Source organism: Haemorhous mexicanus, chromosome 27, assembly GCF_027477595.1.
Source record: "Haemorhous mexicanus isolate bHaeMex1 chromosome 27, bHaeMex1.pri, whole genome shotgun sequence".
Classification (NCBI taxonomy): domain Eukaryota; kingdom Metazoa; phylum Chordata; class Aves; order Passeriformes; family Fringillidae; genus Haemorhous; species Haemorhous mexicanus.
In genome coordinates, this window is record NC_082367.1 from 3,437,036 (window position 1) to 3,449,553 (window position 12,518).

A 12,518-nucleotide genomic window follows, 5' to 3' on the forward strand; every position below is an offset into this window, starting at 1 on the left:
TTCTCAGTGACCTAAATCCCACCCTGATTCCATGTGCATTGGTGGCAGAATCTCTTGAAATACCAGTTTGTCCCTGCTGCTACTGCAGAATGACCAAGGCTTCTCCTCAGTCAACCAAAAATGACATTTTTTCCCACATTTTTCAACTATTACATACAAGAAGTTACATGTCTGGACCCCATCCCATCCCACCATCACATGTTCTGGGTGCTGTTGTAGGACGCAGCAGTGAAAAGATGATCCAAAGTGACCAAAGGCTCTGGGGAGGCCATCTGAGACACCTCAGGAGGACTTGGCTTCCCAGGTCTCTGCTCTCCAGAGAGCAGCACATAGACTTACAGCTGTGTGGGTGGCCTGGGCTGAATTTCCTTTTTCTCTATAAAGCTGTGCATCAAAGGGTCAGCAGCACCAGAGGCACTGAGGCTCCTTTTTCCCAGTTCCTTTAGGGTCTTGTCCTGCCATATCCCAACTAACTGATGCCATAAGATTTTAGCCTTTATATCTTTCAAATCCTGTGCTGCCTGAGTCCATAACTCCATATAGAAGTGTTGTTAACTATCTTCACATTTTGGTCAGACAGAACAATTCCTCCAGGCCTGAGATCCAAGGACACCTTTCAGCCTCAGGCCCTGAAAAATATAAGCTAAAGTGAAATGTGAGGAGCAAACTGGGGGTGTTTGACTTCATTACCTGAAGCTGTAATTAAGGATTAACCCCTGATATGCAAATGGACCAAATTTACATCTGTCTGAAAAAATTGTGACAATTTTGGAAGGCTTTGGCTGCCCAGGGTGTATCTACTGAAGGCTTTTAATAAATCCCCACTTTATTCTCTTAATCCTGACTAGCCTCTGGCCTAGGAGCCCCTCCAGGCACCATCAGGAGCTCTGTTTCCCTGTGTGCTGCAGGTTCAGCCCATATGAGTGGTATGATGCCCACCCCTGCAACCCGGGCTCGGACATCGTGGAGAACAACTTCACCCTCCTGAACAGCTTCTGGTTTGGGATGGGAGCGCTGATGCAGCAAGGTAAGGGGGCTCCCACCTGCTCTTAGGGCTTTTTGAATTCAAAATTTGTCTTGGATGCAACCTCCCATCACCTCCTGGCTCCTGCAGCTCCAAGGAGGAGCACTGCCTTCATCTCCCTCAGCTGCTTCATTCCCCCCATCCCACGGACTCTGGAAATTCCTATTTCTGTTCATTCCAGCCATTTGTTCAGTTTCAGGATCTCTGACCTGGCTCTCTCTTTGTTCTAAATCAACTTTTCCAGCAGACAGGGTGCCTTGCCCTCTGCTCCATCCCCATTTTTCCCCTCCCCTGGTCTCTCTGAGCAGTGTGAGATGCCCTGAAGCTCCCCCAGCCTGGAGGAGCTGCCCTGGGAGCCTGTGCCCAGCAGCCCCTCAGCCACCAGGGTCACAGAGAGCCCAGAAATGGGACAGGGATGGGATCACACCCCTGTGTGTGAATGGAACAGAGAGATGCAATGAACAGAATAAATCTGTTCAGAAGGCAGCAGGGGGGGAGCTTGGGAGCAGCTCTGAATAAGGAACGAAATTCAGCTGCGATCTAATTGCAGAAAATCCAGGAATAGAAATAAGTGGAAAATGTCAAACATTTGTCACACTTTAATTTACCATGTACCACTGGTTATATCCAGAGAGCAAAAGAAGCACAGCCATGGCTCAGTGGCAGGCACAGAGCTGCTCCGAGCTCCACTGCTGCCTGTAATAGAGATTCCTCCTGGATCTCAGCTGCCCTCATGGACAGTGACAGCTCCCAGCAAGACGGTTTAGCAGCATGAATCATCCCTCTTATCAGATGCTGATAAATGAAAAGAGCTATATTCTTTTTAACTCAATTCTGCATCTGAGAAGAAAAATATTTCAAAGCCAGGCTGATGTCACAGCATCCAATGCATCAAAGGGCCGGAGATGGGAGAGGGAAGAAGCAGGATCTTGAGGACAACCAAAGCACCCTCAATATCCAGGACTCCTCCTCTTCCTCGTGTCTCCTTGCTGCACTCTGCAGAGAGGAAAACTACACCCCATGCTCTGCTTTGATGCCACACTGCCTAAAATTGCTTTGCAAAGCCCAATCTTTGTTGCACTTTCCAGGCTGATAAATCCTCTGAGCACAGCTGTTTCAAACCCAAAGCTCTTGCCTGGCTTTAAAAGGTGTTTTGGGTGATTACAAAAATAGCACAACCCATTTAGCCCTTCATGTCTGCTCAATAAAAGTCATTCCAGACCCACTACACCTTTTATGCTGTAACATCTCCTGCTTCCCCATTTCTGACTGGCATTCAAAGCCCTGGACCCTGATAGTTCCTTTCTCTTGGTGTTTGATTTTTTTCAAACCTTGTGTATTTGAACACACTCCCCAGAGTGAGTCTTTTGAAAATAATCTGTATAAAAGCAAAGCCCTTTTTAAATGGCAGAACAAAACACTCATAAAAGTTCATAAATAGCTTGCTATTTAAATCTCATAAAAGCAGCCCAGTTAATTACTTCAGTTTGGATGTTTCCTGTAAATTGGGCACTGTACCCAAGGTCAGTAATCAAGGAAGAGGGTTTTTCTGCAAATGCTACAAAAAACCCACTGATGTCCTCCCATGCAAGATGCCTGGATAATTTTCCTCAAAACTAGTTGGCTTTAATTGCAGGGCTGTAACAGCTTCGATAGTGAAACCTGATTTTATATATATTTATGTATACAAAATGTACGTATGGATACATAAAATGGTTTTTTTCCCTCCATTTCCTCTCCCCTCCTTCCCCTGTCCCAGGCCCAGAGCTGATGCCCAAAGCCCTGTCTACTCATGTCCTCCCATGCAAGATGCCTGGATAATTTGCCTCAAAACCAGTTGGCTTTAATTGCAGGGCTGTAATAATGAAACCTGACCACATATATATATATATATATATATATATATATATATATATATATATATATATATGTATATGTATATGTATATGTATATAAAATGTACATATGGATATATAAAATGAGTTTTTCCCTCCATTTCCTCTCCCCTCCTTCCCCTGTCCCAGGCCCAGAGCTGATGCCCAAAGCCCTGTCTACTCATGTCCTCACATGCAAGGTGCCTGGATAATTTGCCTCAAAACCAGTTGGCTTTAATTGCAGGGCTGTAGCAGCTTTGACAGTAAAACCTGACCACACACACATATATGTATATGTATATAAAATGTATGGATGGACACATAAGATGGATTTTTTCCCCTCTATTTCCTTTCCCCTCCTTCCCCTGTCCCCCCAGGCTCGGAGCTGATGCCCAAAGCCCTGTCTACACGGATCATTGGTGGCATATGGTGGTTCTTCACCCTCATTATCATCTCGTCCTACACGGCCAACCTCGCAGCCTTCCTGACCGTGGAGAGGATGGAGTCCCCCATCGACTCAGCAGATGACTTGGCAAAGCAGACAAAAATAGAGTATGGAGCAGTGAAGGATGGAGCTACCATGACCTTCTTCAAGGTGAGACCAGGCAGAGCTTTCTGCCTTCCAGGCAGAGATGCCAACGGGAGCCAGGACAAAGATCCAAAGACAGAAATCCTCCCAAGCCGCCCCTGCTGCTCCTTCTTGCAGCTTCTTGCAGTCTCACGTCTTGCCCAGACTGAGACTGTCACTCACCTGAGTCCCACCAAGGCTAAACCCCCCTCCCTGTTGGTAACTGAAGTCACAGGTACAAAATTAAACTGATTTTACGCTTTGGCAGGCTCTACCCAAAATTGGCTCAAAGTGCAGCTTGTATTAAAGCCCTGCAGAAAAAACCTTACATTCCCTAAAGCACCTTCCCAATTTCCACATCTGACCCATCCAGCTCCTTCCTTGCCCCATGGTGCCCCCAGGCTGACCCAGCCAGCCTTCAGGGACAGAGGAGAGCCCAAATGAAGCCCACAGCTGGACAGATGTTGCAAAGTGCCCTCCCTGACCTGTATTTTTTACAGCTGAAATATCTTTCTTGTCCTTCAGGTATTCATATCAATGTAATCCAGTTTTATTAACCTCTGAGATCCAGGGCAAGGGAACACTACCAGTGCATCACAATCCAATTGCATTAATTTTGTCTATTTAAAGCATAATTAAATTCAGAAGTCAGTCAGATTCCACCTCAGCCTCAAAAATAGAAAGAAACTGAGAGATGTAAAATGACCTTTAAAACCGCTGCTGGCCTGTAAAAACCCAGTTTGAAAAGAGAGAGAATAAAGGGATAGAAATGAGGGGTGATTAAGGAATTATCAGCCTGGCAAGGAAAGAGGCCCAAAGGAAGATCCCAGGCTTTGGCTCAGGAATGGGAGCTGGCTCCCCCACACCTCTGGCTCCTTCCCCCTCCACCACCCTAATGCAGAAGGAAATACATGTGACTAGCACAGTTCAGGCTTTACCCAGCACTTTGTGCCTGGTGCTGCCAGATTTGAGCAGGCACAGGGTGATGGCAGCTTGATGAGGCCTCAGCAGTTTAATTGGCAAGACTCATTAAAGGAAGGCAATATGCTGGATTTTAATAATAGAGGGAGCATTGTTCCCATGCAACTTCTCCTGGCTCTGATCTGGCTGAGGAGCCACTGTCCCCCCTGGATGTGTGTCCTGACTCTGACAGGCAGCAGCAGAGGTTGATAAAGAGCCACAGAGGGGGTGGTTTGATCTCTAACCAGTCTGGGAATGCCCCGTTTGCCTCCTGCCATGGAGCTGCTCCATGCAGTTCTGTCCATGGCACTGGCAGATGTGTGCTGGTGTTTTCCAAAGCCAAATAACCCTGGAACAGCCAGCAGGGAAAGGCAGGCTGTCACTGTGGGCTTTAACTGCACTTTCCAATACGAGTTTTATATGGGAATAAAAGGAAACTGTCTCTTTTAACAATCATCAGGACACAGTATATTTATTGCTTCATATCATTATCCATCAGAATCACACTTCAGGCTCCTAACAGCCTTGGCATGGTTTATTGATGCAGAGTATTTTCCTTTTCCTTTTTATTATCACTGTTGTATGGAGATGAATTCTCAGGAATGTCCCTTCTGACAAGCATTTCCATTACTGCAGCTGTGGGAGCTCCCAGTGGGAAGCTCTGCTCACTTGTCCTTCCTGTACAGAGGGACTTGGGACAGACAGCATTGCTCCCAGCTCCAGCAAGGTCTTTGTTCTCACCTGGGTCATTCCTGTGGTGGGTTTGGCTCAGCTGCTCTGTCACTGCCACCTCCACGGGGACACCTGTCACACACAGAGCTGCAGGTGCCAGCTGAGGATCCACCCTCCCTCAGATGGGTGGCACTGGAAGCACCTGGCTTCCCTCCCTTCCCTGCCCTGCTCTAGGGAGCTCCAGCAGAGACAGCCCCCACCAGCCAGGGCTCCTGAAGCACTGCTGCAGACCCAGGGCCTGAGCACCCCAGCAGCTCTGAGCACACTGTCAGTGCCTGGGCAGCTCTGAACACACCATCCCAGCAGCTCTGAGCACACCATCCCAGCTCTGAGCACACCATCCCAGCTCTGAACACACCATCCCAGCTCTGGGCACACCATCCCAGCTCTGAGCACACCATCCCAGCTCTGAACACACCATCCCAGCTCTGAGCACACCATCCCAGATCTGAGCACACCATCCCAGCTCTGAGCACACCATCCCAGATCTGAACACACCATCCCAGCTCTGAGCACACCATCCCATCTCTGAGCACACCATCCCAGCTCTGAGCACACCATCCCAGCAGCTCTGAGCACACCATCCCAGCTCTGAGCACACCATCCCAGCTCTGAGCACACCATCCCAGCTCTGAGCACACCATCCCAGCTCTGGGCACACCATCCCAGCTCTGAGCACACTGTCACTGCTGGGACAAAAGGCTGATGGCAGCACACCCATGAGGATCTCACCTGCTCCATGGATTACCTTTTTTATCACTATATTTACTATTAGCTAATTACTATATATTTCATATATTTAGCTGTACTTGGCCCAAATTGCTGCCTGCCTCTCTGTGTGGCTGTTCCCCAAATTCATTCCCCTCACAGCAGGGTCTCACTGTGAAATCAGCTGCTCACACCAGCCCTGAGCACCCCTGAGCCCTGCAGCCCCTGTCAGGACCCATCCTGTCCATGCTGGATCCCCCAGGAGTGCAGGAGGAGAGCAGCACCCTGATCCTGGGGACAATGGACAATGGGAGGAAGAGGAAGAGGAAGACAGACACCTTGCATGCTGTTCCACACTGGATCCCCCAGGAGTGCAGGAGGAGAGCAGCACCCTGATCCTGGGGACAATGGACAACGGGAGGAAGAGGAAGGCAGACACCTTGCATGCTGTTCCATGAGATGGCTCCCCAAGCACTGAGCTGTGCTCAGGCCCGAGAGCTTGTGCAGAGCTCACCAGGGGCCCTGCAGAAGGTCCCAGTGGAACCAGGACCCCTCTGGGACAGCCCCACGGCGAGGGATGCTGCAACCACAAAATTTGGCCCTGTGCAGCCAAGCAAACCAAGAGAAGGAAGAAGAGAGAGCTTTACCAACCATATTGGCACATTCTGATTTCATGGAAAGAACTTTTGAGAAGCTGTTTACTCCCTGGCAATGCAGACTGAGTTACAGGAATAAACACGGATCAATTAATTTAGGAGCAGCATCTAGAGTTCATTACAGCTCATAAATCCTTCCCACCCTGCAGAGGATGCTGCCTCTCTGAATGGAAGGCCAGATCTCATGTGCAGCTTGGAGTCTGGCTGTGAGTGTGTGTATGTGTGTACACAGATACTCATACAGAAGTGTTAAATCCTCAAGACTAAGTATCTTCAGTTGGTGGAAATCAATTTATTTTTTCATACAGGCTGGAATTGAAAATCTTAAGCCTGAAAGTTCCTTTCTTGCCAATTTGGCTGATAAAAAAGCGTATATGTCTTGGCAAGGTGCCTGGTAGGGGCTCCTCTAAACGATTCCATTAATTGATTTGGGTGGCTGGCCCTGCAGAACTGCTTATTAAAGGTGCCTTCTGAGCTGTGACTCTGAAGAATGAACTCGGAGGCGTTCTCGGCGTCGCTGCCTTCGGAGGGGCTGGCACTCTGCTTTCACACACACATCTCATTTAGCACTACCACGGGCTGATTAAGATGCAGAGCACAACAGAGCAGATTCTGGTGTTATTTATCCTGAATAAATCAAGGAGAAGCTCCACTCTTGTGAGCAGGAGTGAGACTCGAGCCCGCCGTGTGAGCCACGGCTGCAGCAGCAGCAGCCCTTGCTAATTAGCAATATCTCCAGCATTCCCAACATCTCGGGGCTCCTGACACAGAAACTTCTCTGCCACTGTCAGATCATTCATCTCAATGCTTCAGAGCACCCAAGCAGCTCCTCCTCATCTACCTTTGGCAGCAAAGTTGTCACTGAGGGGGACCTGGGGACCCTCCAGAGGATGTGGGGGCACAGGAGGCTCCCTTTACCCACAGCCAACTGAGATATCCTTCTTTTAAGAAGTCCAAAAAGGAAATGGTGAATCTCTTGAGAAGAAATTAGCACCCAGCCACAGCACAGCAAATACCAGATCAGACCAGGAACTAACCCCAGTTTTTGAAGTTACACTATGGTCAAATCAGCAGTCCAGCAAAATAAAATGTACACACAAATAAAGAACACAGAAAAAAAATCAGCAAAATAAACACAATTTAAGGCATTCTTTATTACTAAATTACTGCTAAGATGGTTTTGCTTATTTCTGTGCTGCAGTCCTGGCTGACAACATCCAAATTCCCATCAATAAGCAACGGCTTTGCAGTGTGGCCCAAGTATCTGAGAGGAGGAAGGGGAGAAATGAACTTTTCCTTCACCTACAAAACATGTTCTGTGGCTTAATTGTGTATGAGCTGGAGCAGGGCCCCTCCTGCCCTCGCTGTTCCTGTGATTTGGGATTGATGACCAGCATCACTCCCACAGCTGCTCCTGGGTTTGTAGCAAACCATCAGCCTGTGAGGGCTGTGCTGGCAATTACAGCTGGGGAATTTTCCCTTGCAAAAGCAGTTTTCTCAGCAGGTTTGAGAGCCTGAGGCTGCCCTGAGCAGGGCTGGGTGTGAGCTGCCCTGGCAGCACCAATGGCCTGCCCTCCCTCCTGGAGGGACCCCAAGCTCCTCTGCCCTGCAGGGTCTGAGCCCCGAGCCCAGATCTCTGTCCCAGCTCTCTTTAGGCACAAGTGAGCAGTGACAGCAGTGACAGCAGTGACAGCAGTGACTGCAGTGACAGCAGTGACAGCAGTGACAGCAGTGACTGCAGCTCCATCCTCCCTGCCAGCCCTTCCCAGGTGTGCCCCAGCTGCAGCCGTGCTCCACCCCTGGCAGGGCTGAGCTGGGCTCAAAGCAGCACAGCCAGAAGTGACAAATCTGGGCTCCTCCTGGCATCCCAAACACAATTAAGTCCTTTCAAGCTGGTCAGGAGCAGTGATTTAAGAGAAGAAGAGAAAAGTGGTTTTTCTCTTCCAGGGAGCCCTGTCTTGTGTAATTTCAGTGGCCTGAAGAGGTCCAGTGCCTCATGCAAGTCCCATTTGCTTCACTAAATGCAGCCTATTGATTTTTTGCCAGTTTATTTTGCTCTGTGCTCTAAACTGGGAGAACACTGATGTTAAAAGCTCTGTGTCAACACTCAAGGAGCATTAAATGCAGAAAGAGAAGAAGAGAGAGGCAGAGCCAAGGAACCCAGAGGCCTCTGATGTGAGCTATATAAATGTTAAACAAGTCCTTATCAGCCAGCCAAGCACACGATTCATTTCAATTACCCATTGTAATGTACAGATATTTAATAATCCTTTTGGAGGCTACATTTCTTGCTGCTCTTTGAGGTTTGATAGATGCCACAAATCTACCTTACAGGCACTGGTCCAGGTTTTCAAGCGAGGGAGATTATCCTGCCTCTTGAATGAAGTTTGCTCCAGCACATCCACTGCTGAGCATTCATCAAGTGGATTATAACGAGCACGAGCTTTATTGGAGAAGAACTGAATCCCTGGGTGTTTCAGGCAGGAGAAGGGGCCCACAGGGTTAAAGGCAGAGGAACAGCCTTTGTTTGAACAGCACTGCCCTACCCAGCTTTGGGATGATGAGCTTTTGTTTAACTTTGGCTAAACATGCTGCAATAAAGGAGGTGGATGGGCAAAGCCTTTGGAAAATGAAGCATTACAAGGGACTTTTGTGGGGGTCCCGGGAGGTTTGGGACCCCCATTTGTGTTAAAGGTCTCTGTTCCAGCCCGCGCGTTCAAAGGATGAGTGGAAGCTCTTCTGTTTTTCAGTCTCAAGGTTGTTTATTGTATTTTATCTATAAAATTTTCTCCCTGCCCTGCTGAGGTCCGTTCAGCAGGACAGCCAGAGGCACTCTGCCTGCCCCCAGGGCAGTGTTATCTTTATATACGACAAACTACATGTGACATGTTTACAATTATTTCCCAATACCTATCACCTATGTTACAGTGAGCTTCTACTCTAAACCAATCCAAAAATGCCAACATCACCAGTGCAGATGGAGGTAGAGAAGAAGAAGAAGAAGAAAGGCTAGACACGCCCAAATCCTTCCATCTTGTCCCCAAAAACCCCCATACCAAAAATCTTAAAACCTATATTTACACCCTGTGATAACTTTATTATTACACTATTTAAACTGCTGTGGCTTTTATCTCTTCATGTAAAGGTGGCAATTGACTCCATGGGTCATAATCAAACCCACTGGTGTTCTGGGCTGTGTGCCAGGGTCTCTGAGCCCCCTGGCAGGGGTCCCTGCAACTCCAGACTCCCAGAGGGACGTCCTGAGTTCCGACAGACTTTCAGCTACCTCACCATCATTTATTATGGTTTTATCAGAAGAACCTGTGCTGGCACATTTTGGTGATACTGACAAAATGATGGGGAGCTGTGGCAGCAGCGCTTGGGCTGGGCTTGGGCTCCATCTCCTGCTTTCTCATGGAAGGACAGAAACCTGTGGAGAGATAAAGGACAGCTGAAATCACAGCTCTGCAGCAGCCACTCCTCGTGCAGCAGCTGCTGAGAGCCCACCCTGATTCCAGACACAGCACAGGCACTTATCTGCCCCCTGACTCATCAGCCAGCTCCAGGCTCACCGAGGAGCACAGGAGAGGAAGAGGTTTGCCTGGCTAAGCTGCCTCTTGTGAAATAAAAAGGCAAAAACAGATCTAGGAAAAACAAAAAATGGGTCAGGAAAGAAGAATGGTGCATCAAGGAGCTGGCAGCAGTGGGAACACCAGTCTGAATATCCAAGTGTTGTCCCAGGGCTGGTCTGAGGGAGAAGCACTGACCCACAGAGCACTGGGAGCACCAAAGGGCCAAGAGGACACTGCTCTGCCTGTCTGGGAAATCTTCCTGAACTAAAGCCAGTTCTGACCAGCAGTCTGGTCTGGTGGGAGGTGTCCCTGCCCATGGCAGGGGGGGAACAGGATGAGCTTTAAGGTCTTTCCCAGCCCAAACCAGTCTGGGATTCTGAGATTCTGTGACTTTTGTGATGACTGACAGAGACAACTCAGAAGGTGCTCGTAGATAAATGGAACTTTTCAAATGTTATGGCAAGATGTAAAATAACCACATTTCTTCTCACTCAACACATTTTCTGGAAGGAAAAAAAAAACCATTCACATGAATAGCAAGCTAGAAAACATATTTCTTCCTTTGCAACAGAATGTCTGCTGATAGTGAAAGAATATCCATGTTTATTTTTAGCCGTAAGACAATCTTCTTGAATATCTCTGTGCTTCTGTTTATGTGGGTATGTTAAATCTGTTTGGCAGTTGCACATATCTCAGAGGAGACTCGTTTCCTTGCCATGCTTGAGGAAAGACAAAAATATCAGAGTGTGTGTAGAGAAAACCACATCCTACAAAACTCTCTGTTCTTTCTGCATGCAGAAACATTACAGGGTAAACAAATCCTGGTTGGGAAGTGAGCACATTTAAGCAGATCTGCCAGTGGCCTGGGAGTCCAGGGGGCCTGAAGGGCTTTGGGCAGGTTCAGTTCCACCTCAGGACCTGAAGCACCTGCACAGTGGGATATTTGCTGCAACCCTTGTCTGTCTTTAAGGCAACATAAATCCAAACAGTGCTGGGCAGTGAAGGCATTGAAGACAAAATCAAAATCATGGTTGATCCATTGTGTGATCTGCTCTCAGCTACTATTATTATTATTATTATTATTATTATTATTATTATTATTATTACATATTATTATTTATTACATATTATTCATAACACCATTATTACCTATTATTTATATTATTATTGTTGTTGTTATTATTATTACCTATTATTATTTATTACATATTATTCATAACATTATTATTACATATTATTTATATTATTATTATTGTTATTATTATTATTACCTATTATTATTTATTACATATTATTCATAACATTATTATTACATATTATTTATATTATTATTATTGTTATTATTATTACCTATTATTATTTATTACATATTATTCATAACATTATTACATATTATTTATATTATTATTATTATTATTATTGTTATTATTATTACTATTACTATTATTATTATTATTTACTGAAAAGATACCAGCTTTCAGCAAATGGAGAATTCATTCTTATTTTGGGGCTGGGGGGGGTGGGATATCGTTTTTCCAGAAATCCAAAATCTCCACGTTTGAAAAAATGTGGGCTTTCATGAGCAGCAAACCCACAGCACTGGTCAAGAACAACGAGGAGGGGATCCAGCGAACCCTGACAGCTGATTATGCTCTGCTGATGGAGTCCACCACCATCGAGTACATCACCCAGAGGAACTGCAACCTCACCCAGATCGGGGGGCTCATCGACACCAAAGGCTATGGCATTGGGACACCCATGGGTAAGTGACAGCCCTGCACCTACCCCGAGGGGGGCTGCTCACCACAAACACAACTCAGGTGATTGTTGAGCTGTGATTTCAGGGTTTACCTCAGAACCTCGGGTCCCTCCCCTGAAGATTCCCCCCTAGGTGTGTCAGCCACCTCTCCTTTCCCCTCCCAGCACTGTCTGTCAGTCCTGGCATTCCAGAAGGGCTCGAGTGATTGGCAGATTCAAAGGATGCCCTCTACCCCCGGGGGGCACTGGGCCATCCAGGTGTCCTTTGTCCCTTGAGACCTCCCCTCCTGTACCTGGCTGGTGGCTCCCTACCCCTTCCCTGCCCTCTCCCCGGGGTTAAAAGGAGCAGCACCCACGGGGTCAGGAGTTCTGGTGGAGCTGGGGCTGGGTTCAGAGGCTGTGGGCCAGAACAAAGCTCTGATCCAAACCCTCCATCAGAACCGACTCCTTTCCTTCCCCATGGCCCTAAAGCTTCTCTGGCAGAGGGAAACCCGAGGAGCAGCCCCTGTGATGGGGGGAAGCTCCATCCTGCAGCCACCAGAGCTCCTGCACACCTGGACTTGTCCCCACGTGCCCAGCTGCAGCACCCAGCCAGCCCAAAGTGTCTGTGGGGTGAAACACCACACAGCCATGGCCAAAAGTGTCTGTGGGGTGAAACACCACACA

At 47.6% G+C, this 12,518-nt stretch overlaps 1 protein-coding gene across 1 annotated transcript in view; it reads left to right on the forward strand.

Annotated features, from left to right (window-relative positions):
- GRIK3 (glutamate ionotropic receptor kainate type subunit 3) overlaps window positions 1-12,518 on the forward strand; it is a 133,719-nt gene that overhangs the window by 112,859 nt on the left and 8,342 nt on the right. The window contains exons 12-14 of the mRNA XM_059868524.1: window positions 909-1,027; window positions 3,276-3,493; window positions 11,634-11,856. Of these exons, the coding sequence (XP_059724507.1) occupies window positions 909-1,027; window positions 3,276-3,493; window positions 11,634-11,856 (560 nt within the window). The remainder of the gene's footprint in view (window positions 1-908; window positions 1,028-3,275; window positions 3,494-11,633; window positions 11,857-12,518) is intronic.